We start from the raw sequence: 25,896 nt of genomic DNA, 5'->3' as shown, positions 1-25,896 counted from the left end.
AAGAGATAGAAAGCAAACACCAAGTAAAGGGTTGACTATAGTGTCCTTAGCAAACAAATGAATGATTAAATAAATAGAAACCACATGAGAGAAAATATGCACTCTGATATTGTTTGCAAAAAAAAAAAAAAAAAATGGAAATGATTCCTTTTTGCCAAATGAGAAACACTGACAATCAAACATTGCATTTGTTTTTATGTACATGGCATCAATTCAATTTTTCATTAATTAAATGAGCAAGTTAGGGAATGCCTGTTTTAAGAAACTGCTCCAAAAATAACCTTGAAAAATCAGGTTACAGATACACTATATGCCCTGAGGGCAGGAGAAAGCAAAAGGGAAAATAAGAAATTAGAAAGTGACCTATAATAACCACTTCACTGTTAAAGGTGATATCACATTCATTATCAATCAGGACCTGGTTTGATATCTAATTTCACTGGCTGTCTAATTTATCAAATTAAATTAAATACAAATGAGAAAATACTTGGCCAAGGAAAAAAGTACTCTATCATTTTGCTTTCTGTCAGATGAAAATCAACTCATTAGCACAGACATACTGGAAAAGTAAGCTCCAGTATTTTGCTGAAGAAACACGTAAAGGGATTTTTTCCCCCAAATTGGGCTGGCAAAAGATATTGTTGATGAAAAATTTTGGATTTCCTGGTGCTTGCTCTATCTTCAGAATGGAGAAATGGCTGAGGTTTTCCCCATCCTTTATTGCACCAGTATTTAAGTGCTCATTCTGAGTAAGTATTTAAGTGCTCATTCTGTGTAAGTTCAAATATGTGCTTTATGGGTGGAATGAAGTCTCACAGATTTGCAACTGCAGGCTCTTGAGGGTCTAATGCATCAGTGCCACCCCTTTTCATGGTTCACAGATCAACAGGAAAGTTGTAACATGGTCCACTACTCTCTGCAGACGTTTGAAGACAACAATTCCTCAATGGGAAACACACCAAATTTGCATTCAGTGCAGCTCCAATTCTCTGTGTTTCCCATACATACTTGGCACTACTAACAATAGAGACACCTTCTGATCTGCCCTGTGCTAAAATTTATCCTGAGTAAATGGGAACTTAAGGATGTACTGCATTTTTGAAGCAGGGGCACCAGACGTTATTCAGAACTGTAAAAGAGCGGCCCTGCACAGGAACTTAAAAGGCTGCTGGGCCTAGAACAATAGATGGAGTGCAGAGTGCTGAAGCAGCAGGAGTCTGACCTGGGTAAGCTGCAAGACCTCCCTGGGCCCAGGTTTTTCTCACCAATAAATGAAAGCTTTGGCAAGGAATGCTTTGAGCTCAGGTACTACTTATTTTTCTGTTGCAGCTCATTTGTTTCAAGATCTGAAATTCTGTTTGCCAAGACCCCTTATGAATGGAAAGAAAGTGATAATTTTTTTAAAAGTGATTCACAAAACCAGGATATTGCCAAAGAAAAAAATCCATCAGCCTACATTACCTGGACTTTCTTTCTGCTAACTTTTCTTTGTGTGTGCTCATCTGGCACCTGTCTGATGGAATGGTGTGTTTGAAAGACCCTTTCTTTATTTCTTTGACTTATCAATCTAAATTTTCAAATGGGTTCTTCTTTACCTATACTTTTAAATCCCATTCCTCTACGCTTTGTGGAACTGGCCTTCTACCTAAACCTAGTTCCATCTGCTCTAAATGGTACACATGTTTCCTCTGTAATCTTGAAACAATTCTCCAAAACTGTCTATATATATTTGGATGAAAAATGTCAACTGTACAGAAGCTTTGTTTTCTATGAATCATTTACTTGTCTCAGCAGATATCGCCACACAGATATAGACTAATATGGGTCGAAGCATATAGACAACTGTTAAAAAGAAATAACATGTAATACATTTTGGGACACTCCATAGATGTTTTTGTATTTTGATGAAAAATGTGGATACTACAAAAGAAAATCAGGTTTTAACAAAACTTTTACAGAAAAGGAACTATATACCCAATATAGTCATATATATATACACACACACATTATGTGTATGTGACAGGTTGGGATGTGTGTGTATATAAATTTATTGGTAAATATATGTATATATATATATTTACCTTTACACATGGGATACAACAATATACGTTTTTTTCTTCATGTGAACTACCCTCCCACTGCCCATTAGGTGCTAGTCAGTACTATTTAAAATACAGAAATCCTGTTGATTAAAATATCTTAATTAAAATAGACATTTCTTCCCTTAGAAAAAGAATTAAAACTTTTTAGGGCCTAGCTTTAAAAAGCAACATGCTACAGCTGATTTATTTTGGTGGTGGTTTTTATGGATGTGAAAAATATTACCACTGCAACTAGCAAGAACTATAAATGATACATTATTGCAAGTGTTCTAAAAAACCAGAACAAAACTAATTTATTATAGTTCTGTCTTCATTATACACCATGTGTTGGTGAGTTAAACACAACAAAATTGTCTTTTCTTTTAAAAGTGTCTACTAAAGATAAAAAGAATAAGATAACAATTAACATGTAGTGTGTTACATTAAAAAATCTGATATACATATTTCTATTGCCTGTTAGCTTGTTCTAAGCCTCTTTAACTATTACAAAAAAAAAGAAAGAAAAAGGAAATTCATTGTTTAAAGGCAAACATTCAATTCAGTTGATACAACATTACAGTACAGTCAACTAACATCATTCAATGAAGGTAACAAGTCCAGCCTTAGCTTCTTGAGTTAAAAGTCTGTAGACCAGATTGCTATGAAAGTTTCAATGCTGCTTCAAAACTGTATGTTAGCTTTTTGGAGGACAAGGTACTTTCTACTGATGGCTTCAGAAGGGGTCATGCTACTGGTAAAAGCACAGGGGAACCCCAACCTGTCATTAATCATTTTATTGAGCACTGTAGTTAGAACAGCATTATTGAGTTTAGCACAACAACTAAAATAAAATAATAATATAATAATAATCATAATAATGATAAGAATAAAAACCAAACACCAACTGGAAGCCTAGAGTTGCTGCCAGCTGTGTCAAACCCTTGCGATACGCTATACTAAAAAAATTTGAAATATCCACCCATCCTCTCCACTCTGCCACAAACTAGCAAAGTCAAAAATACAAAAGTCTTCAACTTGTTACTTTTGCAGAATAAAGCAAAAATGTCTTTGTGCTCCTTACTACCAGAAGCAAAATATCCTCTGAGTTACCACATGTAATAGCTTCTGGATGTGTCAACCTGGGTAGGCTTGGTGTCTGCAGAACCATCTTTGTCTTTCTCGCTGTCACCTTCCCAGAGGTTAATGAGGGGTGGGTACAGCTCATTTAGTGGGATTGAAGAGGTTTTTTGCATATACTTTTTTAATGAGTGGTGGTAGTTTTTTCTCTTAAATCTTTTGGCAAAGTACACAGCAATGGATGCCAGGCTAATGACAGCAAACATGGACCCCATTACTGCAGCAAGGGCTGTACTGGTTTCTTGATCAGAGATGTCCAGTGCGAAGGCAGCATTTTTGGTTGTGACATTTACGCATGACTTTTGAGTCTGCTGATGAATATTGGACACTGTAAGACATACTTCATAATCTGTGGAAGGCTGTAGATGTGTTAGGTTGTATTCGTGGACATCTACTGGGACCCTGGCAGTATATGTTATGTGGGGGTTGTCAATTTTCATGGTGGCAGATGACCATTTTAAGTTTGATGTCATGACATTAGAATTAACTTTCCAGGAAACTAAGATGGAATGGGATTCTGTCTGCTTGACATATATTTTTAGCACCTGGGTACCATCCAGAAGGGTCCCATTAACCTTAATTGTTGCCACCCGAGTGTCTGCCCCTTGGACATTCTGGGCAACACAGGTGTATCTTCCTGAGTCTTCAATTTGTATGTTAGATATTTCCAAGGTACCTTCGCTACTTAGCTTGTATTTATCTGAAAGGGTTTCCACAGTTATCTTATTTCCAATGGGAGTGACCCAGTAAATTTCAGGTTCTGGCTCAGCCATGGCCCGACAGTCTAGAAAAACCGTTGTGCCGATATCCATGTTTAAACGATTTGGGAAGGTGTCGTGAGATATCATTGGGAGGCACTGTTCACTCGAATCCTGGATTAAAACTTCCTTCACCTGATGCCCTTTATATTCGGGCGGCATGGCACAGAACATGGATAGGGGCTCCATGAAGCGGATGTTGGTTTTGTTGGAGTTAATCCAGTGGATCACACAGTCACACCTCAGGGGATTGCTGTGGATACTGATCTCACGCAGATTGGGGAGGGATTCGACTGTCTTTTGGTAAATGGCATTCAAGGCATTGTTGTTCAACATCAAGCTTTCCAGAGCAGGGACGCTTCGGAAAGCCAAGCGGTGGATGTAAGAGAGTTTAGGGTTATTGGTGGCTTCCAGCTTGGTGAGTTCAGGCAAGTTATCCAGGGCATAGCGATCGACAGAAACGAGTTCTCCCATATTGTTGATTCCCAGTTCTTTTAACCGAAGCATATTTTTGAAGTCTCCTTCTTGGATTTTGTGAATGGGGTTTTTGTTGAGGTCTAAGAATTTCAAATTTGGAACTTTTTGCAGGGCAAGTTGAGGGACTTTTACCAGTTTGTTATCGTAAAAAGATAGGCTCTCAAGGCTATCCAGGCCCACCAAAGCATTTCCAGGAATATCAGTGAGATACATTCCTGCCAAAACTAAGCTTCTCAAATTTGCAAGGGGTTTGAAGTTCATATCCAGAATTCCAATCACAGGGTTTTCTCCAATCATGAGAATTTCCAGATTGGGTGTAGAATCAAACCAGCGACTATCAATAACTTTCAATTTGTTGGAGTTCAGGTGGAGCCTTAAAAGATTTTTTAAGCCTGCAAAAGCATTAGCAGAAATAGTGCTAATTTGGTTGTGGTTGATGTAGAGTTCTTGAAGGTTGCTGAGGTCTTGTAGACAGTAATCAGTCATCTCTGTAATCTGATTTTCCTCCAAATGCAGAGTTGTGAGCTGGGTTAGGTTTGCCAGCCCGACCTCCTTAATGTTAGTAAAGTTGTTTTGGGAGAAATCTAGCTCAGTCAGGTTGAAAAGCTGCTGCAGCTCATCCACAGTCTTTGCAATGTTATTGCTCTGTAAGAGAAGCACTTGTGTGTCACTAGAGAGGTTACTGGGAATCCTTGTTAAGCGGAGGTCATTGCAATCAACAGTGGTGGCTTCTCTGTAAGTTGACTGTGGGGTAAACCAGGGACGAATTTCACATACGCAAAGTTGTGGACACTCACTATTCTGTACGGAAGACACAGTTAATGAAGTCATTAGCAGGCCTAGCACCAATCGGCAAGCTGCTACAATAAAGCTCATCCTAGCCATGCTGGCTTGCTGAGCAAGCTCAACTCCCGACACCCCTAAGTTTTAACAAAATGTCAACACTATATTGTGATATGTAGGGCAGCGAGCAGAAAATGTAAACATTCAAGCAAAGTCTTGGTTGAGCTGTGTAGAATTCCAGTCCAAAGGGATGGTTTTGGGGAGTTTTCAAAGGCAGAAAGCAATGTGGAGTCTTTTAACTATGTCTCTCAATTCCAGGCATGTGTACAGGGCCGTGGCATGAGTCACTTCAGCCAAATCGAAGTCTGGAGATGTGCCTGAAAATTAGATTAGGACAGATGTTATGCTTATTCCATAAACTTTCTACATTATAGCCTTTCTTTTGTTTACTAAAAAGGCACAGTCACTCGCAAATCTTGGATCAGAAACATTCAAAATTCATTCAAAATAACCAAACAGGCTTTTAAATTGTAGGACATTCTTACTATATCCCACTTATTATGCTAAACCTAGTTTTAGAGCTCCTTCACTTTTACAATTAAATTGAGACTCCACGCATACTATTAGTCATATATGACTGTGTACATTTCTATGTATGCACACGTACAGTCACTAAACATGCGCTCTCACACACAAATGCACACACTCATACACACTTACTATGAATACTAAAAGCCTACAGATGTCATTTCTTTAAAAATAAAGATGTCTTTAGAAACTACATATATTTATAGCTCCAAAAACTTAAAAAGTTCATGCCTAGTAAAAGCAAAACATAAAAGGTATTTTAATACTCAAAGCTAATTTTTAGTTATTTACATTTTAGTTAATACCTCAATTGTCTCCAGGAATTCTTTCTTTTCTAAAAGGTACATTCTATAGACATATTCAGCCAATGCTTTTCTAACTCAATTATTCTTATTTAAAAAGTTAATTTAATATTCTACAACATAGATGAAAACATAAAAAACATGCTTGAAAGATGCCAGTAATAAAAGATTACATATTGCATTATTCCATATACAGAGTATCCAAAATAGAACCATCTGTAGTGACAAAAAGTAATTTAGTAGTTGCCTATGGCCAGGGGGATGGGGGGCACAGTGGGAAGGGTGCTAAAGGCTACAAAGTACCTTTTTGAGATGATGAAAACATTCTAAAGATTGTGGTGATGGTTGCACAATTCCATGAATATTCTAAAAATTCTTGACTCAAACATTTTAATAAGCAAATTATGTTATGTGAATTATATCTTGATAAAGCTATTATTTTTAAAGTTAATTTAACATAACTAAAAAAGGAAAACATCACTATTTCCTATATTTGAATAGCCACGTCAGATCTTGACTGAATAACAAAAGGACTTCATTCTCTCATACCACTGGTCTCCATTAAAAACACAAACATACACAATAGATGTATCTGTATCTCACATAGATGATTCCATTAATCTCATAAGAATGTCACTCATCGCTTAATAACTGTTGACCATGAACATGTTCATATAACCTCTTGAAGCCTCAAGTGTCTTCAGCTATAAAATGGGGTTGCTCATACAAGTAGAGTTCTCACAGGATTATTGAGAAAATAAAAGGAATCTAGGTAAAGTCCTTAGTGTAGTAGCTAACTCACATTATATGCTCACAAAAATTAATATTTGTTATTCATCATCTTATATCTCTAATCCATTTTAGTTTTATCTAAATAGTGGTTGTCAGAGGACAAGTGAAAGAAAGAAAGCGAAGGATACTGGTTTTTATTAACCATCATCAATTGGTTTCAATAAAATCCTCTGAGGTCAGATGTGTACTACTCACCTGCTTATAAAGACAATATTAGTAGTTAATGGTTCTATTTTTCTGCGTTCCAATCAGGTGTAAAAAGCCATTATGGATCCAGTGTTTGTCTTGGTTTCCCAAACTCAGCCATTTACTTGCTGAAGTATTCAAAGCAGAGTTACGTGTTTCCTGGTGTTTGTCTTGCTATAGTGCACTTGAGTCTTGAGCACTGAAGGAACTTCAGTGACTAGTGTTTTCTTTAACTTTCTAAGATTACTATAAGGAGCTAAGAAAATAGAGTATATGTGTTTAAACCCAGTGCTCAATACATAACAAGCTCTGAATTCATGCTACCTGCTATTACTAACCTTTTCACTTTGTAAAACAGTTATCTTTGTGACTAAGAAGTGTAAGAATATAAGTAGCCAGTACTATACATTTGGCATTTTTCCTCCTCCCCATCTCCAAGTCTGGTTACTTTATGATTTATTATGTAGTCTTGTGCCACCATAGGGAAATTTTGGCCATTGGTGGATCACATATACAATGGTAGTCCCATAAGATTATATTAATAGTACCATATTTTTACTATACTTTTATGTTTCAATTCACAAATACTTGACATTGTGTTATAATTGCCTATTACTTTCAGGAAAGTAACATGCTATACAGGTTTCCAGCCTAGGAGCCATAGTGTATATGATATAGGCTATATATATCATATACATATATCATATAGGCTGCATACAACCTAAGTTTATGTAAGTACACTCTATGACATTCACACAATGATGGAATCACCTAATGACACAGTTCCCAGATCATATCTCTATCATTAAGTGACACGCTTGTATTTGCAAAACTTTTCAATATTATAAAACTAGCTGACTCTGGCTTTTATCTGGAAATTCTATAAAATGAAAACATACTGGCTGGGCACAGTGGCTGATGCCTGAAATCCCAGCACTTTGGAAGGCAGAGGCGGGCAGATCACAAGGTCAGGAGTTCAAGACTAGCCTGACCAACATGGTGAAACCCTGTCTCTACTAAATATAGAAAAATTAGCTGGGCATGGTGGCGCATGCCTGTAATCCCAGCTACTGAGGAGGCTGAGACAGAAAAATCGCTTTAACCCAGGAGATGGAGGTTGCAGTGAGCCAAGATCATGCCACTGTACTGCAGCCTGGGTGACAGAGTGAGACTCGGTCTCAAAAAAAAAAAAAGAAAAAGAAAAAGAAAACATACTGCAGAGAATAACATTTTTATTAGTAACACTGCAAATTTATTTCACTCTTGTTTCTGTTTAGAGTAATCCTGAAACAGGTGCAATGGCCACAATAAACTGTTAAGAAAACCTGTGCCACAGGTTATTTCTCAATCATAACTCAAAGTAGAAAACCAAAAGAATAAACCTACCTTTCAAAACTGAGATAGAATTTCAACTAGTTTTTATGTTTTGATTGAATGTAAGAAAATGTACCAAGAAGTAAAATATGTATTAAAGTTGTACGAGAGACTTCCAAAACAATTAGGCCGGGCATGGTGGCTCATGCCTGTAATCCAAGCACTTTGGAGACCAAAGTGGGTGGATCACCTGAGGTTGTGGGTTCAAGACCAAAACAGTCTATTAGTATTAAGAAATTGCCTTTATGGGGCTATAGTTTGAACATTATTATAGCTAATACCCGCATTTTAGTTTAAATTATATGATTTGAGATAATTGTGTTGAAATGTTCAATTTTATCTTTGACATACATATATACCTTTTTCAACCAATCAACCAACTAACCAACCATAGAAATCCAGAATGTTAGGTAGCAGATCAAACACAGAGAAAAGACATTTTTTTCTCCTACATTCTGTAAGAATGTACGTATAAGAATTTCCTCTCCACGTCCTACAAGGTATTACTTTGGCAGCAAGGAAGGAAACTTCTTTAGCACAAAAGGAGGTGTTTAAGATATTTCTATTTGTATTTAATTCTGAATTCTCTTCAGCAAGTTTCACCAGACAAATTTTTGAACATGACATTATGCACAGAACAACTTCATAGAGTCCGTACACTAGTTTAAATGTTTACAATGTAGGGCATTTCCCAGGAGCTACTCACTAAGAGTGTTTAAAAGTAAATCTATTATCACAAGAAAATACAGACCAATATTACTAATGCATATTGATGCAAAACTTCCCAACAAAATGTAGCAAAACAAGTTCGAAACTAAAGATTATATGTTATGAGCAAGTTGGATTTATACTGGAAATGCGAGGAAGATTCCATATGTGAAAACCAATCAGTATAATATACCATATTAACAGAATGAAGAGGTTAAAACACATGATCATCTCAATTGATGCACAAAGCTATTTGACAAAATTCAATACGTTTTCATGATAAAAACACTCAACAAATGAGGAATGGAAGGAAAGTGCCTAAACATAATAAAAGTCACATATCAAAAGCCCAGTTAAAATCATACTCAATAGCATAAAACTGAAGTCTCTCCTCTAAGAATGGGAACAAGGAAGGAATGCCTATTCTTGCCATTTCTATTCAACATAGTACCGGAAGCCCTAGTCACAGCAATCAGACAAGAAAAATAAATAAAAGGCATTCAAATGGAAAAGAAATAAAATTATGTGTTCCCAGATTACATAATCTTATATATAGAAAATCCTAAAGATTCTACCAAAAAAAACTGCTAGAACTAATAAATGATGTCAGCAAATTTGCAGGATACAAAATTAACACACATATATTTCCATAAACTAAGAATAACTAATCTGAAAAGGAAATTAAGAAAACAATATTTACAAAAGTATCAGAAATAATGCACTGCTTAGGAATAAACTTAGAAGGCAAAAGACTTGTACAATGAAAATTATAGAAAATAACTAAAATAAATCAAGGATGATAGAAAAAAAATGGTGAAACATCCCATGTTTATAGACTGGAAAATTTAATATTGTTATAATGTCTATAACACCCAAAACAATCTACAGAATGAATGCAATCTCTATCAAAATCTCAATGGTAATTTCTACAGGAAAAAAAATTCTAAAGCTCATATGAAATCAAGGGATTTTAAGTTGCCAAAGTCATCTTGAAAAAGATCATTAGATATTTGTATCCCATGTGAGTGCTCACCAATGGGTGACCTCAGCAGATAAGAATTTTAATAATCAAGTGGATAGGATGACCCGTTCTGTAGACATCACTCAGCCACTTTTCCTAGCCATGCTTTTGTTACTCAATGGGCCCCATGAACAAAGTGGCCCTGGTGGCAGGAATGGAGGTTATGCATGGACTCAGCAACATGGACTTCTCATCAAGGCTGACCTGGCTCCAGCACTGCTGAGTGCCCAATTTGCCAGCAGCAGAGACCAACACTGGGCCCTCGATAAGGCACCATTCCTTGGGATAATCAGCCAGCTATCTGGTAGCAGGTTGATTATATTGAAACTCTTCCATCATGGAAAGAGCAGAGGTTTGTCTTCACTCGAATAGACTCTTACTCTGGATATGAGTTTGCTTATCCTGCACTCAATGCTTGTGCCAAGACTACCATCGATGGACTCATGGAATGCCTTATCCACCGTCATAGTATTCCATTCAGCATTGCCTCTGACCAAGGCACTCACTTTATGGCTAAGGAAGTGTGGCAGCGGGCCCATCCTTACCATGTTTCCCATCAACCTGAAGCAGTTGGATTGATAGAACAGTGGAATGGCCTTTTGAAGTCACAATTATGATACCAATAAGGTGACAATATTTTGGAGGGCTGGGGCAAAGTTCTCCAGAAGGCTGTGTATGCTCTGAATCAGCATCCAGTACATGGTACTGTTTCTCCCATAGCTAGGATTCACGGGTCCAGGAATTAAGGGGTAGAAGTGGCGCCACTCATCATCACCCCTAGTGATCCACTGGCAGTATTTTTGCTTCTTGTTCCCACATTACGTTCTGCTCTCCTAGAGGTCTTAGTTCCAGAAGGAGGAACGCTGCCACCAGGATACACAACAACAATTCCATTAAACTGGAAGTTAAGATTGCCACCTGGACACTTTGGGCTTCTACTGCCTTTAAGTCAACAGGCTAGGAAGGAAGTTACAGTGTTGGGTGGGGTGACTGACCTGGACTATCAAGATGAAATCAGTCTACTACTCCACAATGTAGGTAAGGAGGAGTATGCATGGAACACAGGAGATCCATTGGGCATCTCTTAGTATTACCATGCCCTGTGATTAAGGTCAGTGGGAAACTACAACAGCCCAATCCATATAGGACTACAAATGACCCAGACCCTTCAGAAATGAAGGTTTGAGTCACTCTAGGAAAAAGCAAACAAACAAAAAAACCCACAACCTGCTGAGGTGCTTGCTAAAGGCAAAAGGAATACAGAATGTGTAATACAAGAAGGTAGTCATCAATACCAGCTATGACCATGTGACCAGCTATGACCATGTGACCAGCTGCAGAAACAAAGACTGTAACTGTCATGAGTATTTCCTCCTTGTTAAAAACATGTTTGCGCACACATACATTTATAATAAGAAAATACCATTTTACTTCCTTTTCCTTATCATGTGACATAAGATTTATTGACTTCATATCAGCATTTAAGTATTATTAACTTTATATAATAGTATTTGGCTTGGGGATTGGTATGTTTCTGGTTGTAGGAAGGATAGTTGTATGTTGGGTATAATTATGACCTCATTATTATCTTTATTTGAAGATAATGTATGCTCTCAGGAGATGTGTATGGATTCAAGTTGATAAGGGGTGGACTTGTGATGGTTAATCCTAAGTATCAACCTGATTGGATTGAGGGATACAAAGTATTAATCCTGGGTGTGTCTGTGTGGGTGTTGCCAAAATAGATTAATATTTGAATCAGTGGGCTGGGGAAGGCAGACCCACCCTTAATCTGATGGGCACAATCTAATCAGCTTCCAGCAAACATAAAGTAGGCAGAAAAATGTGAAAAAGAGAGACAGGCCTAGCGTTCCATCCTACATCTTTCTCTAGTGCTGGATGCTTCCTGCCCTCAAATATCGGACTTGCAAGTTCTTTAGTTTTGGGACTCGGACTGGCTGTCCTTGCTCCTTAGCTTGCAGACAGCCTATTGTGGGACCTTGTGATCGTTAAGTTCTGAATAAACTCCCCTTTATATATAATAGTCACATTATTAATGGGATATGTATGTATATATGGTGTGTGTGTATATATATACACACACACCATATATGTATATGAGTGTGTGTGTGTGTGTGTGTGTGTGTGTGTATCCTATTCTGTCCCTCTAAGAGAACCTGACTAATACACTGGAAAAACATCCAGCACATAGTCCTCAAATACTTATTTTTGAACCTCTGGAAACCTGTCAGATTTGCTATTAAATTTTATGTTCATCTTGTTATTGGGAGTTAATGAATAATCTCTTTAAGGACCTTGAGCATGGAAGATGCTTAATAAAGAGTCATTAGCATTATTATTTGTCATTTCCATTACATTTTCAACCAGTATCATTGGAATTAATAGTGTTAGAAATCCAGAGATCAAATATTGCATTAGAGCTAAATTGAAGCCCTATCCAGGCAAATTATAAAACACAACCTCCAACCTGGAAATTATCACCATCTCATAGATTGTATAGTCACAGCAAAGAACTAAAATTTCGATCCCTAAATGAAAAAAAAATGCCTTTGAGGGCATGTGCTTTTATGTATCCTTTCTAGATTGGCCAAATTCATATCATGTAGATAATATTTTTTACAAATCATTATTTTAGCTCTTTCTCAGGCTCCAAATAGATCCAGGGCTAATGCAGCATTCAACTTTGCTTTTCTTTTCGAATGGTTTGAATAATGGGGCAATGGGATTTTTGTTCAAGCAAATTTTCCTTCTGTCCCTACATGTTTAAAAACTAGATTGCCTCAACACAAACATTTCCTGTAGTTACTCCATTGGGCAAGGTGGACCCAAATTCCACTGTGTGGAATGACCTCGCAGAAGGATCCTCCTGTCCCTGAAGGCCACTCTGCCTTCTGCTACAAGTCCCAGTACAGATTGTGATACTTAACAAGGACTTTCAGCTGTCTGAAACAAGAGTATAGCTTAGAGTTAAGAATGTGGCTTCTGGAGAGACAGACTTGGTTTCAAATTCAGCTCTGTGACCGTGAGTAAGTTATTAAAACTTTCTAAGTCTCAGTTTCCTCTTTTAGAAAATGGAGAATATAAAACCTGCTTAGCAAGGGTTGTGAGAGAATAAGAGTGAAAGTTTAAATGTAAAGCCTTTGGCAGAGGGCCTGGCACATGGCAAGTCCCCAGTAGATGTTAGCTACTATTATTTACAGGATTGATGTCTCCTATTGAATCTGAGTCCTTTTCATAAGATGAAAGTAAGATGTGGATAGCTGAAATCAGTAGAGGATGCCTTTTGTGGTGTGATCGAGTACAAGTTCTGTACCTTAAATAATGTAGATAGCCAATACAGGTGGGGCCAAAGAGAGAAACTACCATAAATTCTTTATTGAGGGTACATTTTATTCCCCTTGGGAAGGAAAGAGGGCCTTACACATACATTCTGAATGCTGAATCTGCACAGACTATTTTTAAAGACATTAATTTCTTAGACTTTTGTCTGGCCCCTGACCCTTTCTGACTCTTAGATTTCTTTCTCCAACCATTTTCCAAAATTATGTTCCTGGTTCACGCATTATCCAAAGCCAAACACTCTGTAGCGTGTGTTAGTGATCACAGATGGAGGGTCCCTATGGAAGGAACAGCTATAATAGTTTCCATACTGCATTAAGGAAACAATAAAGTTTATCCCCTTGCAAGGACATAACGGAGCTTCCTGAGGCTCTTTTGCATAAGGAACTCTTCCTAAAAGCCCACATTATTCATCAGCAAGCAGTGTGACCGCATATCTCAGTGGGGCAGGCAACAGAACAAGGATATCTGCCAGGTAAGGGATTCTTAATTTTGGCTTCACCACAAACTTTCTGGATGACCTTGAATAGGTCATGTAACTTTGCATCCTATTTTATTTACCCTACCTTAAGTAGTTATAGCTTCCTAGGCCTAAGGGAAGTCATCAACCCATTCCTCTGATGTCATGAAAAAAACTTTACTTCCAACCATTTTCAGAGACGCAATGCTTCCTCCCTCCCTTTCTCTTCCTTTCTTCCCTTCTTTTTTTCTTCCTCTTGTGTTATTAAATTGTTTTCAAGGGATGGAGTTTGATTGTGGCAGGGATCTCAAACTTAATGCTTTCTAGGTCCAGGCAGGTGTAGGGGGTTGAGTCTAAAACAGTGAGAAGTATTAGCCATGCAGAAGGCTGGAGAGTACATGAATTCCAAAAGGCATCCCAACATGTTTTAGCTGTGCAGGCCAAACAGAAACTGTCTGCTTTCGGAGGTCCTTTACAGCTCATGGCCACTTTGTAACGTCTGAATTATGTAAGTATAAAAATAGAACCTATAATGCTGAGCTAAAAGGAATATATAACTAGATGATTAGATATAAATTTTCATATTATTGGAAAATACTCCATATGTGAAAATCTAGAATCACAAACTGAGTTTATTATGGTGTGAATCTCTGCTCAGAAAAAAACTACTCTGGTGCTTTTTTAAGAAGCATTACATTTCCAAAAATTCATTTTACACTCCTTTCTTTCAGAAGACCTACTTTAAAAGTTACTCAGGACCTTAGAGATCCCCTAAGTGATCCAAATTGACCCAGTTAATTGCCAAGGGAACAAAATAAAACCCAAATGCCTTGCTCCCAAATTCAGTGTTTCCTAATCTGATCATGTTAAACTTCTGAGGTGGTTTTACTGGCTCCCAGAGAAAATCAGATTGTCCTCCCCCTAATTTTATTTTCCTTTTCTCCTTGTTCTTGTATGTTATTACTATTAATTGAGACGAAAATTCTCTGGTGTGCTTGGGTGATACAAATGTACTAGTGTACAAAGAAGGGAATGGATACAAGTGATCTTTTGATTCTCCCTCATTTTCCTTCCTCTTTCAGGCGAGGGCAAATCCATCACACTGCAGGTGCAGTCTCAGCCAACATCTCTGGGAAAAGCCCAAAGGCGCAGCTGGCCTCCAAGTCGAGCATAAAAGCTGGGGTCACAATTGATTCAGCTCCTAAGAGGAACTGGGCATGGATGGCACTTTAGCCCTTTCAGGAGGGTTGGCCAGGCATGGGAAGCAGGGTAGGCTGGGCTGGATGGACTTAAGAGTTACAACAGAAAATGTAAAAAGCAAAAGAAAAATGAAAAGCCAATGCCAGCTGGCATGAATCCAAACCCAGGAAGGTGTCTTGGGATGGACGGGAAGGGTGTCTATGAAAGGGCCCTAGGGAATAATATTGACCTCAGAGTCTGACTTGACTTCAACTGATCAAAGGCAAACAGGGTAGCCTCTCTGTGAAATTCACAGAAGCACAAACTGAAAGGTAGAGATGGCCTTAGAGATCACCTGACACATCTACAATAACCTCTCATTTTGCAGAGGACACCTCAGGAGGTGAGGTCGTATATTTGGAGGCCAAGCTCCAGTCTCCAAGCATCCTGTCCTGTACTCTAGATAGACAACCCCACATTGCTTGACTTTGTCTAAGGTTAAATTCAGATTCTTTACCACGAGGGCAGGGTCTACAACTCTTTGAATGACATTAGTCTTTAGTGATCCATTAACCAACCATTTATAAGTAGCATAGGAAAATGTCACTCAACTTAGAGATCGTTCAGTGGCTGGTTTTCTTTAATAACCTCTATTTTGACTTTTGCTTCAGGTAGTTGGGGGGGTTGGGTTGTGTAGCTAGCTTAATCAATCACACTGATGGCAAACTTATTCCAAAATATTAGTCCGGTCAGTCAAATAATGTTCATTGATTTTTTTTAACATGGCAGTAAATTGATCATAACGTTGATGTGTGCTGTATAAGCACAGCCAAATTACATGTATAATTTGTAAAATGCATAAGTTAAACTTTTCTTAATTGGTGATAGAACATGTGCTGCAGTCTGTGAGGGCACACAAATTCAAATGAGGCTGGGCGTGGTGGCTCACACCTGTAATCCTAGCACACTGGGAGACTGAGGCGGGTGGATCATAAGGTCAGGAATTTCAGTCCAGCCTGGCCAACATGGTGAAACCCTGTCTCTACTAAAGATACTAAAAATTAGCTGGGCATGGTGTCATGTGCCTGTAGTCCCAACTACTCAGGAGGCTGAGGCAGGAGAATCTCTTGAACCTAGGGGGTGGAGGTTGCAGTGAGCCAAGATCATGCCATTGCACTCCAGCCTGGTCAACAGGTGAGACTGCATCTCAAAAAAAAAAAAAAAAAAAAAAAAAAAAAATCAAATGAAAGAAGTGTATAGTAGATTTTTTAAATAACTAGGAGTTGGAGTTGGGCGTTCAAGATAGAAAAGCCCTCATGAATAATATGAATGAAACTAACTATACTAGTAAGCTTACTCTTAAAAAAAAACTATGTACTAATTACCACCCTGATTTAAATCACTGCACTTGACTTTGTAAAGAATAGGGATGATATGGTATGGTCATCCCTAGTCTTTAAAAAGAAGTCAACTTATTTGTTCCAAGTGAGCTAGTGAGTCATGGACATAGGGACCATGCCTGAATGCTGTCTGGCTCTGAGTCCTATCTGGTTCTCAGGCAGTTTGAGAAGCAGCATGGTACAGGGGTTGGAGCACTGAACCAAGAGTTAGGAGACCCAAGTCCTTACCTCTGGTCTTGCCTCCAGCTCAGTGCCTGTTAGTTAGTCACCTTTCCTGCCTCTAAATGATGAAGTTGGGCTGAAATTAGGGCTCCAGTTCCAAGATATTGGGTATTTGATGCTTTGTTCAAGTTTCTATTAACACATGTAATCAGCACTTCTTGATTGGGAGCAAAGTAATTGATCCCAGATTTTAAAGAGAAGCTGTGTTTAGCTTTAAAAAAAATTAAAAAGAAAGGCACAGTCTCAAGAGGCAGACAGCTGGGTCCATATCCTGACACTACCTGTGCCACCTGGGACATGATTCCACCTCTCTAGGCCCCTCTTTTTGAAGGGCATAGTTATACCTACTTCATTTGGATGTTCTGAAGATTAAATGAGAGAACATGTCTCAAGCAGTGGATCACAGCAGGATCTCAACAAATTTTCTTTGGTGTCAACTTAGACAATTAGGGTCAGGTGCTGAAAACCTAAGTTAATATTTAGTCTTCCAATAAGAAAATTAATGTATTTCAGAAGTATATAGTAGAAAAACCAAAGAAGGTCAGGTTAAAAACAGGAGGAAAAGTTCCAGATAATTTCTAGATGAAAAAAAAATTATCTGGAACTTTTCCTCCTGTTTTTAACCTGACCTTCTTTGGTTTTTTACTTTTTTTTTTTAACAACATCCCCAGGAGCTAGGTACTATTATTGTCCCCTTTTTACACTGAGAAAATAGATGGATAGAGATGTTAAATAACCTGCTCAAGATACATACCTAGAAAGTGGTGAAAGAAGGAATCAAATGGAATCATCTTGGTTTCAAAGCCTTTGCTCTAAGTATCACCTCCCACATGCCACACAAGCATCCTAAAGAACCCCCGATTTTGAATGAAATAAAGTATCAACAATATAGACGGGCTTCCTAGGAGCATTTATAGCTCTTGAAGGCAACAGATTTTCCCCAAATGATTTGAGCCCAACCAATCACAATGAAGAACCTGGGGTAGTTCATCTGTTCACCGAACAGCTTGGGTGCCACAGAAACACTCTCTATCCCTTGGGTAAGGATTCTAGAGTAGATTTCTAGAATACTAGAAAAAGTTTAAAGCAAAGACAGTTTTCATTGAATTTGAAGTGAGAATAAAGCAGGTCCTGGATTTGAAATTAATTTCACTATTATATACAGGTGCACAAGCAAGTATTCTCCTACACACAAGAGTAGGAAGGACTCAGGAAGGCTCAACTTGCAAACTCCCCAGTATGGAGTGGCTGCCTTCAAAATGCAATCCTTCCTTTCCCAGCTCAATTCCAGTATGTATTTTCAAGTGGCTGCCTTCAAAATCCAATCATTCTCTTCCCAGCTCATTTCTAGTATGTATTTTCAAAGGCCATGTCATTTTTGAAGGTAAGAAAAAACTCACACGTTTATTATAATGAGACAAATGCTAATTAAATATTTGCATTCTAGTTATTAGGATTTCAGTTCTGCAGTTTAATGGTGAGCTTCTTTAAAGAATTCTCCTTTGTTATCTCTCTACACAAAGATAGGTTGAATGATACCTGAAGCATTTCCATGTTCTTAATTGTCTTGGAAAAAAGTGTTTCAAACAAGTTAAATCCTTCACCAAAGAAATACAAAAAATAAAACAAGAGATAAGCATCTACCAAAACATTTATATATCCATCTCAGTCATTCAAGATGCGAGGATGTAAATAATAAGCTAAGGGAATTAAACTGCTAGCTCAAGAAAGACAAGAAGCACCCTTTCGAAATAATGAATTATTTTCTAACCTTGCATACACCTCATTTTTTACATCTTAATGTTAATTGCAGGGTAGTTTTGACTGAGTAGGAGTTGTAAGAGTAACAGCAGTTAGTACTTATTAAGCTCTTATTACGTAACATGTACTGCACTGAATCCTTTACATGAACTATTTCATGGAATGCTCACAAGCCTATGAGGTGAATACTATCATCTTCTTATTTTTATGGGTGGTGGAATGGAGACTCAGAAAAATAAAATGAACTACCCAAGGTCTTGGAACCAGGTCAGTAGAGTGGTTGAGGTTCTATGTGAATCAAGGCATCTGATGCCAGAACCCAAATCACATCCCTTTTTTATCCCAATCCGTCTGGACAGGGAGAGTCCTTGCCAATATTTTAGTATGCCAGTATAAGAGTGTCCATCTCATGGAACGAGGAACCTGTTTCTGTCTTCTTCACTCTGAGTCATTCCAAGGTCAGGCACTGAGTCTGGCATCTACATAGTGGGTACTCAATAAATAAATCAAACAGCTAGCCGAATCAATTCAAATGTGCTTTCCAGGTATACAAATAAAACTGCAGGTTTAGGCTTGCAAATACTCACAGCCCCGGTGGGTCTCTGCTACATTTTGTGCTTAAGAAAACCTTGTAATTTAGCACAAATCCATCCTACAATTTGTGATTGAGGAAAACCTGCTCTGTGATCCATCCTTTTCTCTAGACTCTGATGAAATCTAGTGTCCGTAAAAATGCAAAAGAGATCCAATAGGTACAAATTGAATCACACTAATTAAAAAAAATACATTCAGTGTTTACTGTGTCACAGGGTCAGGGAGATCAGACCCTGCCCTTATAAAGCTTCTAATCTTAAGGGGTATGAATAAGACAAGTACACAAGTGACTCTAAAAAAAAATAAAAGGTACATGTCAAAGGGAGTAATACAGAGATAGGTGGATCTTTGGGAAGGAGGAATGAGAGTTGCCAACCTGTGTTTGCTCTATCAGCACTATCTAATCCAATTTCCTGCAAGGGCAGAAATCCTCTGTCTGTACTCTCCAGCATAGTAGCTCCTGAGTGGCTACTGAGCATGTGAAATGTAGCCGGTGGGAATGAGAAATGGAATTTTTACATTTTATTTCAATTGACTGGAATTACATTTAAATAGCCAGATATAACCAGTGGCTACCACACTAGGCAGCACAGTCCAAGATCTCCAAACTTAGTCGTTCATTCATCTGGAGATCTTTTTAAGAATGCACATTCTCATGCCTCATGGAGATTCTGATTAATAAGTCTGGGATGGGGTCTGGGAATATCTGTATATTTTTAAAAGCACCAGAGTCCCGTCATGAAGAGCACGTTTAAAAGACTCCAGCCTTATCATGGCTCTGCTCTGCCACCACTCACAGGCTCAGAGGATCCAGCAGGCATGTCAGCCGGGGCTTGGTAACTGCAAAGACACAGGTAGCTGTGGCTTGCTCTAAGCCACAGTGTTTCGTTCTTCTAGTCACTCATCATAGTGTTCTCAGAGGTAACTCAAACTCTTGAAGTCCAAGGTTATGTTTTATTCATCCTGGTAGGTACTGCACTTAACACAGTGACTAGCCTGCAAGTGTTCAATGAAACAACCAGAGTACGTCACAAAATATATTCAAACCGTTCTTCATTTATTGGACTTTTCTTGCTATACCAGAGAGAACAAAGGCTGTCTGAAACAGGTGTATGGACTCATAAATTTCACATAATTTGAATCCAGAAGGAAATACATAAGAATTCTTTTGCCTAAACTCTTAGGATGAAGCAAACAAAGGTTTTCATCAGAATAGAGCTCCTCTTTTCAAGTATCAGAGTACACCATTGCTCTCCTTACTTACTGTATTCAAATATAATAACTGAATAGTTTACACAGAAAATAACTTAAACAAAAAATGTTTAGCCCTGTATGAAATGCCATGAGTCCCACCATATTCCCTAAAGAAAAAGTTGAATGAAACTTTTTAGAAATTAAGAGCTTTTGATGGCAAATTTGCTGGACAGGGCCTAGTAGAATGCTAGCCATAGAGGGGTTACTGGAAAATGATTGTTGAATGAACAAATAAGCCTTTTTAGGTGATACCAATTTGTTTTGTACTTTAGGCATTTTAGTTACTTCTCATTAAAAATATGTGTCATTTCCAGATCAGATTCTTGGACCACATAATTATAGAAGATATAAAGTAAAAGTAATTCTAAAAGCTAGCAGGGCAGATTAATATTATTGTGGGAAAGGTAGATATGGTTTTGGAGAACTCAGGAAATTATCTCTAGATTTTCCAAAAAGAACAACAACAAAAAAATGAGGATGGGAAAACAGGATCCCGGAGAAGGCAGCTCTTCAGAATATGACAATAAACATAGGCTTTGGAGTCAACAGATTGAGATTAAAATCCAGCTCCATGCATGTTACTTTTCTAGTCTCTGTGTCTTCCTTTGAGAGTAGTGTCAGCATCCTTGCTTCATGTGATTGTTAAAAAGATGAAATGCGTTAATATGCACAAAATGCCTACATCACTTACCACGAGTCCATCCCATGATGTGGGTCGAAGTGCTTGTTAGTTACAGACTGTGGACTCAAAAACAGAGATGTTGAATCCCAATCCCAAGAACCTCAGAATGTGGCCTTTTTTTGAAAATAGGGTCATTGCAGATATAGTTAGTTTAGATGAGGTCATACTAGAGTAGGCTAGGCCCCAATCCAATATGACTGGTATCCTTAAAAGAAGAGGGAAAGTGATGTGAAGACAAGGACACACAGCAAAAACACCATGTGACAATGAAGGCAGAGATTGGAGTTCCACAGCTGTAAACCAAGGAATGTCAAAGTTTGCCAGCAAACAGCCAGAAGCTAAGAGGCAAGGACTCACTATCTTATAGGTTTCAGAGGGAGCATGACCCTATTGACACCCTGATGGTTTCATCTTGGACTTCCAGCCTGCAGAACTGTGAAATAATGAATTTCTGTTGTTTTAAGCCACCCAGTTTGTGGTGCTTTGCCCCGACAGACCTAGTAAACCAAAGAAGTGTAATATTTTAAAGTAGTTCATATTGGGATGAGCACAGTGGCTCACACCTGTAATCCCGGTGCTTTGGGAAGCTGAGGCAGGAGGATTACTTGAGCTGGAAGTTCAAGACCAGCCTAGCAACACAGCGAGATCCCATCTCTACAAATAATACAAAAATTAGCTGGACGTGGTGGCATGCGCCTACAGTCCTAGCTACTTAGGAGGCGAAAGTAGGAGATTGCCAGGAGTTCAAGGCTGCAAGTGAGCTGTGATCATGCCACTGCACTCCAGCCTGGGCAAAACAGTGGGACTCGTGTCTCTAAAAGAAAAAAATAAAAAGTAAAGTAGTTAATATGTGTCAAACTACCTTCTAAATTATTTTTATATGAATGCTTATTTTATCAAATACTTAGGGTCCTGACTTTCCTTACCCTACTTCTCCCTATTGCATTCTTAGTACACGTAATTGATTATGAAAAGAGTTTGCTTTCTACTGTTGCCTGTAAATCCTACAGATAGGGAGACAGAGGTACCTGTTCCTTAACTTTAAAAGCTGTGGTAAGCGCTGTGATCTTTGTAACTTCTTCTAGGACAGAGCAGGCTAAACTTATAGGTATTCATGAACTACCTTTGCTCTGTGCCCAAATCATTTTCCTCCCATGTTTTGAGAAGTCACACAGCAGATACAGTTAGAAGAATCTTGAGCCTTTCATCTTTCAATGATTCTATGACAGGCAAAGAAAGTTGTAAATCACTTGTTTAAATCACTTGTAAGATCAAGAAACTTTCTGTTTGTTTTTCTTTTTAAGAAATGGACTATCTGCGTAGCTGGAATCACAAAGTAGCAATTTAACATTATTGAATTGAGAAACTGACAGAAAGCCTGCACAGAACAAAACATCAACCAACAACTGGGCTATTTTTATTGCTCCTTTATAGCACCAGCAAGTGTAATGATATAAAAACTACTGTGAAATCAATTAATTTTAGTCTTTTACAGATTTCAATTCTCTTCCTGTAATATGTCTATATGAAGTAATTGCTTTGTAATTAGCAGCATGATTAAATGTTTAATAAATGCTAAATCTTTACTTTGGCAGCCTTAATATGCCTGGAAGGCCCAGTTTCATTACTTCTGTTTAAGTATTTCACAGTACAGTGCTGGGTATTCCCACTTCGGACAGATTTGACCATGCCCTGTTAATAAATGTTGCATAAGGAACTGGTTGCTACAATGTTTCCAGATTGTACATTCAACACTACACATATACACCAGCGAAAAAATAGACTTGTCACTGTGGGCACTAAAAGTGCCAATATGTAGGCGGCTAATACCGAGCCACGGATTTTTGGATGCTGACCAAGTCAAGCAATTCCATTAGACTATATCAGATTTGCTTTTGCTCCCAGACTGAATTAAAGTTTAGTTTGTAATTGTGAGAATAATTCTCTCCTCATCAAGAAAATGGCTAACATTTTCACATTTATTTCAGAACACTGACTGCAGTTTTCTCTGCTCATCTAGAGCTCTGCACTATCTTTTGTTATATTTTTTAAGCCAGTAGTAATCTGTACTAATTATCTGACATTTTAACATTTTTATTAAAAATCTAACATCTAATGTCCTTAAGATGGGGGCCTTTAGCTCTGATCTAGTGATATTTCTCTAAAGAAACTGACTGCTTAGGATTTGCTAATTAGAAGACGAAGTGCTGTTTAAACTTTAGACTGAGAAAATGTCAAGAACATGCCCCTTCCACATTAAAATGGTCCTTTAAAATTTGAAGACAGATGTACAGAAGTATGCATACATTTAACGTAAAAGTTCCTGCTAGTTAAGATTAAAGACAGCAGTGTTTGGGTCAATGACAACACTTGTCCTTTGACTTGATAATACCCAACCACATTGAATGCCATCTCTTTAAAGAAGCAAAGTAAAGCCATCTGTCCCTGAACTCTTAAACTTTATTTCAAATTCCTTTTCTAAACTATTTTTTATGACGATTTCTAATAAAGATTTAAAGAACTAGACTTTTCAATCACTGCAAGAAAATGAAGTAGAGGTGTGCCTGCCGGTTGAAACCTCTCTGCTGAAGGAAGGCTTGGGGACCACAGTGGCTCTCTAAGGAAGTGGTCATAGGGAAGGGGTACAGAATACAAAACAGCAACTGTGGAAGGTGCTTTACCTACGTTCTTAGAACACTGGGACAGAATATCAGTTTTCCAGGTTTTCCAGCTTATAGATGGCAGGTGGTGGGGCTTCTTTGCCTCCATAATCATGTAGGCCAATTCCTATAATAAATCTCTCTGTTGTATCTTATCAATCATCCATCTGCCCATCCTATTCATTCTCTTTCGCAAATCACGACTAATTCAAGTGATGTCACAATTCCCACAGCTATAGGTGAAGCAGCTGAGGTTAAAGCCAGGTTTTTTGCACAGGGCGCTTTCTGTGAATTCACCTACCTCAACTGTCTTATTGGACCTGAAGAGTACATTGCAGCTTTCTTTTAGACACATAGAAGAAAATTAACTTGTAGAGTGAAACCTTGGTTAACTAGAGCATTAGGGCTCAGGGAATTTACAAATTTAATTTTCTGTTTGGCTGAAGGTTTCCTAGAAAGCTTTTATAGTCTCAAATTGTGATACCTATATTTTTGCCTTTGATAAAACATGTGTTTTTACTAAGACATAGTTTTCTTCAAGGCCTTAGTAATAAACTCATATTGGAATTTTTTGTTTCTTAATCGAAAGCCCTGGTTAAATTATTTTCTTCCAGTCTTCCCTTTTCTTCTAACAGTGGACTGAGGGTGGAGGGGATCTAGTTAATTAGGATTTCTGCTAATCAGCTTTTTAAATTGTTTTGGTAAATTAAAATCAGGTGAAAATTACCTCCCTGAATTTGAAATAGTTTCTTATTATAGATTTTCCTTGATGCCAGTGTGTTCCCCTATCTTAGTATGCATTTTAAACTAATGGTCCAGTACTCAAAGTGCTCAGATCGTCAATGACCTGGACACCATAAATCCACTAGTGCACATTAGTGGATAGTTCTTAATTGCACAGTTTAGGACTTGTGTAATCAAATAGTGCAAAGGAATAGCTGAGAACATTTTAATGTTCTTTGAAATGCATTCTTCATTTTAATGCATTATAAATCATAGTGCATTCTACTGTATCTCTTCAACTAATATGTTTATTAAATTAAAAGTAAAAATAATTTTAGTTGAATATCGACATTGTCCTTTGTAACCATTAAAATATAAAAAAATCCAATGCTATTATAAGATCATTTTTATTGGTTTACCTCCTAGTTTTCTAATAGAAATTGTAGTTGCATTTTGAACTTTAAATACAGAAATTATTGTTTAAATGAAGCAAAATTCAAGTTATCTCTTAGACTAAAAAAGGGTTGTTTCTTAATAAAATACATTTTAGAGTAAATTGCAGTGCAGTCTTATATGCCTAGGATGAACATGTGCCTTAAAAATTCCTGTAGAGTTTTTGGTTTAAGAGAACATAATTTAAACTATAGAACATTCAAATGGTTATAATAGTGAGGAAATATATTTTAATGGTGGTTTATTATTACTTCAAATTACATTTAATTGAGGATAATGAAGACATAATTAGAAAACAAGACCAGAAAATGAGAATTATTTTATTAGAGAATTAAGCAACATTAAGTAGTATGCTTCAGCAACTTAGCATAAAATGTGAGCAAGCAGTTAGTTTATTTTCACTTCAGGGTTTTCAAGTCTCAAAAATCCAACTAGTACCTATGTTGGCACTCACCAAAAAATTCTGGGTACACAAATATTACCATCAACATGTGGCTGGTAATGAGGTTTTTGTACCATTCCAAATGCCCACAGGAGTGATACAAATGAATGAAAATAGTTTACTGAGCAACTCTTCCGCGTAAGGCACTGAGGGCAGCGGCAGGGGAGGCGGGGGAGCTGTGGAGCATCCCAGGTGGAGGGGAAGTTGTTCACAAAGCATTGGTATTCTGAGCCAGCTGTGAGCATTTCTTTCCAAACCTGAGTTCAGATATATCACATTGGTATCTTAAAATTGGTCATAAAAATAAGGGCTTATCTTTTTGGAGAGCCAGTTGTTAAACATTTACAGGAATACCACTGGTGTAAAGGTGCCAAGGGAGCAGACCTGGAATAGGGGACAGAAAAGAAATGCTTTCATTTTGAATGGGATTTTGGTTATGCCACAACAGCAATGGAAATCAAGACAGAAAGGTAGGATGGTGCCTAGATATGGAGCACCT

General features: G+C 37.8%; 1 protein-coding gene across 2 annotated transcripts in view; it reads right to left on the bottom strand.

Moving 5' to 3' along the window:
• Positions 1-3,036: 3,036 nt before the first annotated feature.
• Positions 3,037-25,896, bottom strand: part of LRRN1 (leucine rich repeat neuronal 1) — a 38,467-nt gene continuing 15,607 nt past the window's right edge. For both annotated transcript variants that reach the window (XM_012468501.3, XM_012468502.2), the window contains exon 2: positions 3,037-5,613. In XM_012468501.3, the coding sequence (XP_012323924.1) occupies positions 3,188-5,338 (2,151 nt within the window). In that variant the 5' untranslated portion in view covers positions 5,339-5,613 and the 3' untranslated portion in view covers positions 3,037-3,187. The remainder of the gene's footprint in view (positions 5,614-25,896) is intronic.

This window comes from Aotus nancymaae, unplaced genomic scaffold, assembly GCF_030222135.1.
Source record: "Aotus nancymaae isolate 86718 unplaced genomic scaffold, 86718_ANA_hifiasm-v0.15.2.pri h1tg000046l, whole genome shotgun sequence".
Taxonomy (NCBI): domain Eukaryota; kingdom Metazoa; phylum Chordata; class Mammalia; order Primates; family Aotidae; genus Aotus; species Aotus nancymaae.
The sequence above is the reverse complement of the archived record's forward strand: the minus strand, read 5'-3'. Positions and strand labels throughout refer to the sequence as shown.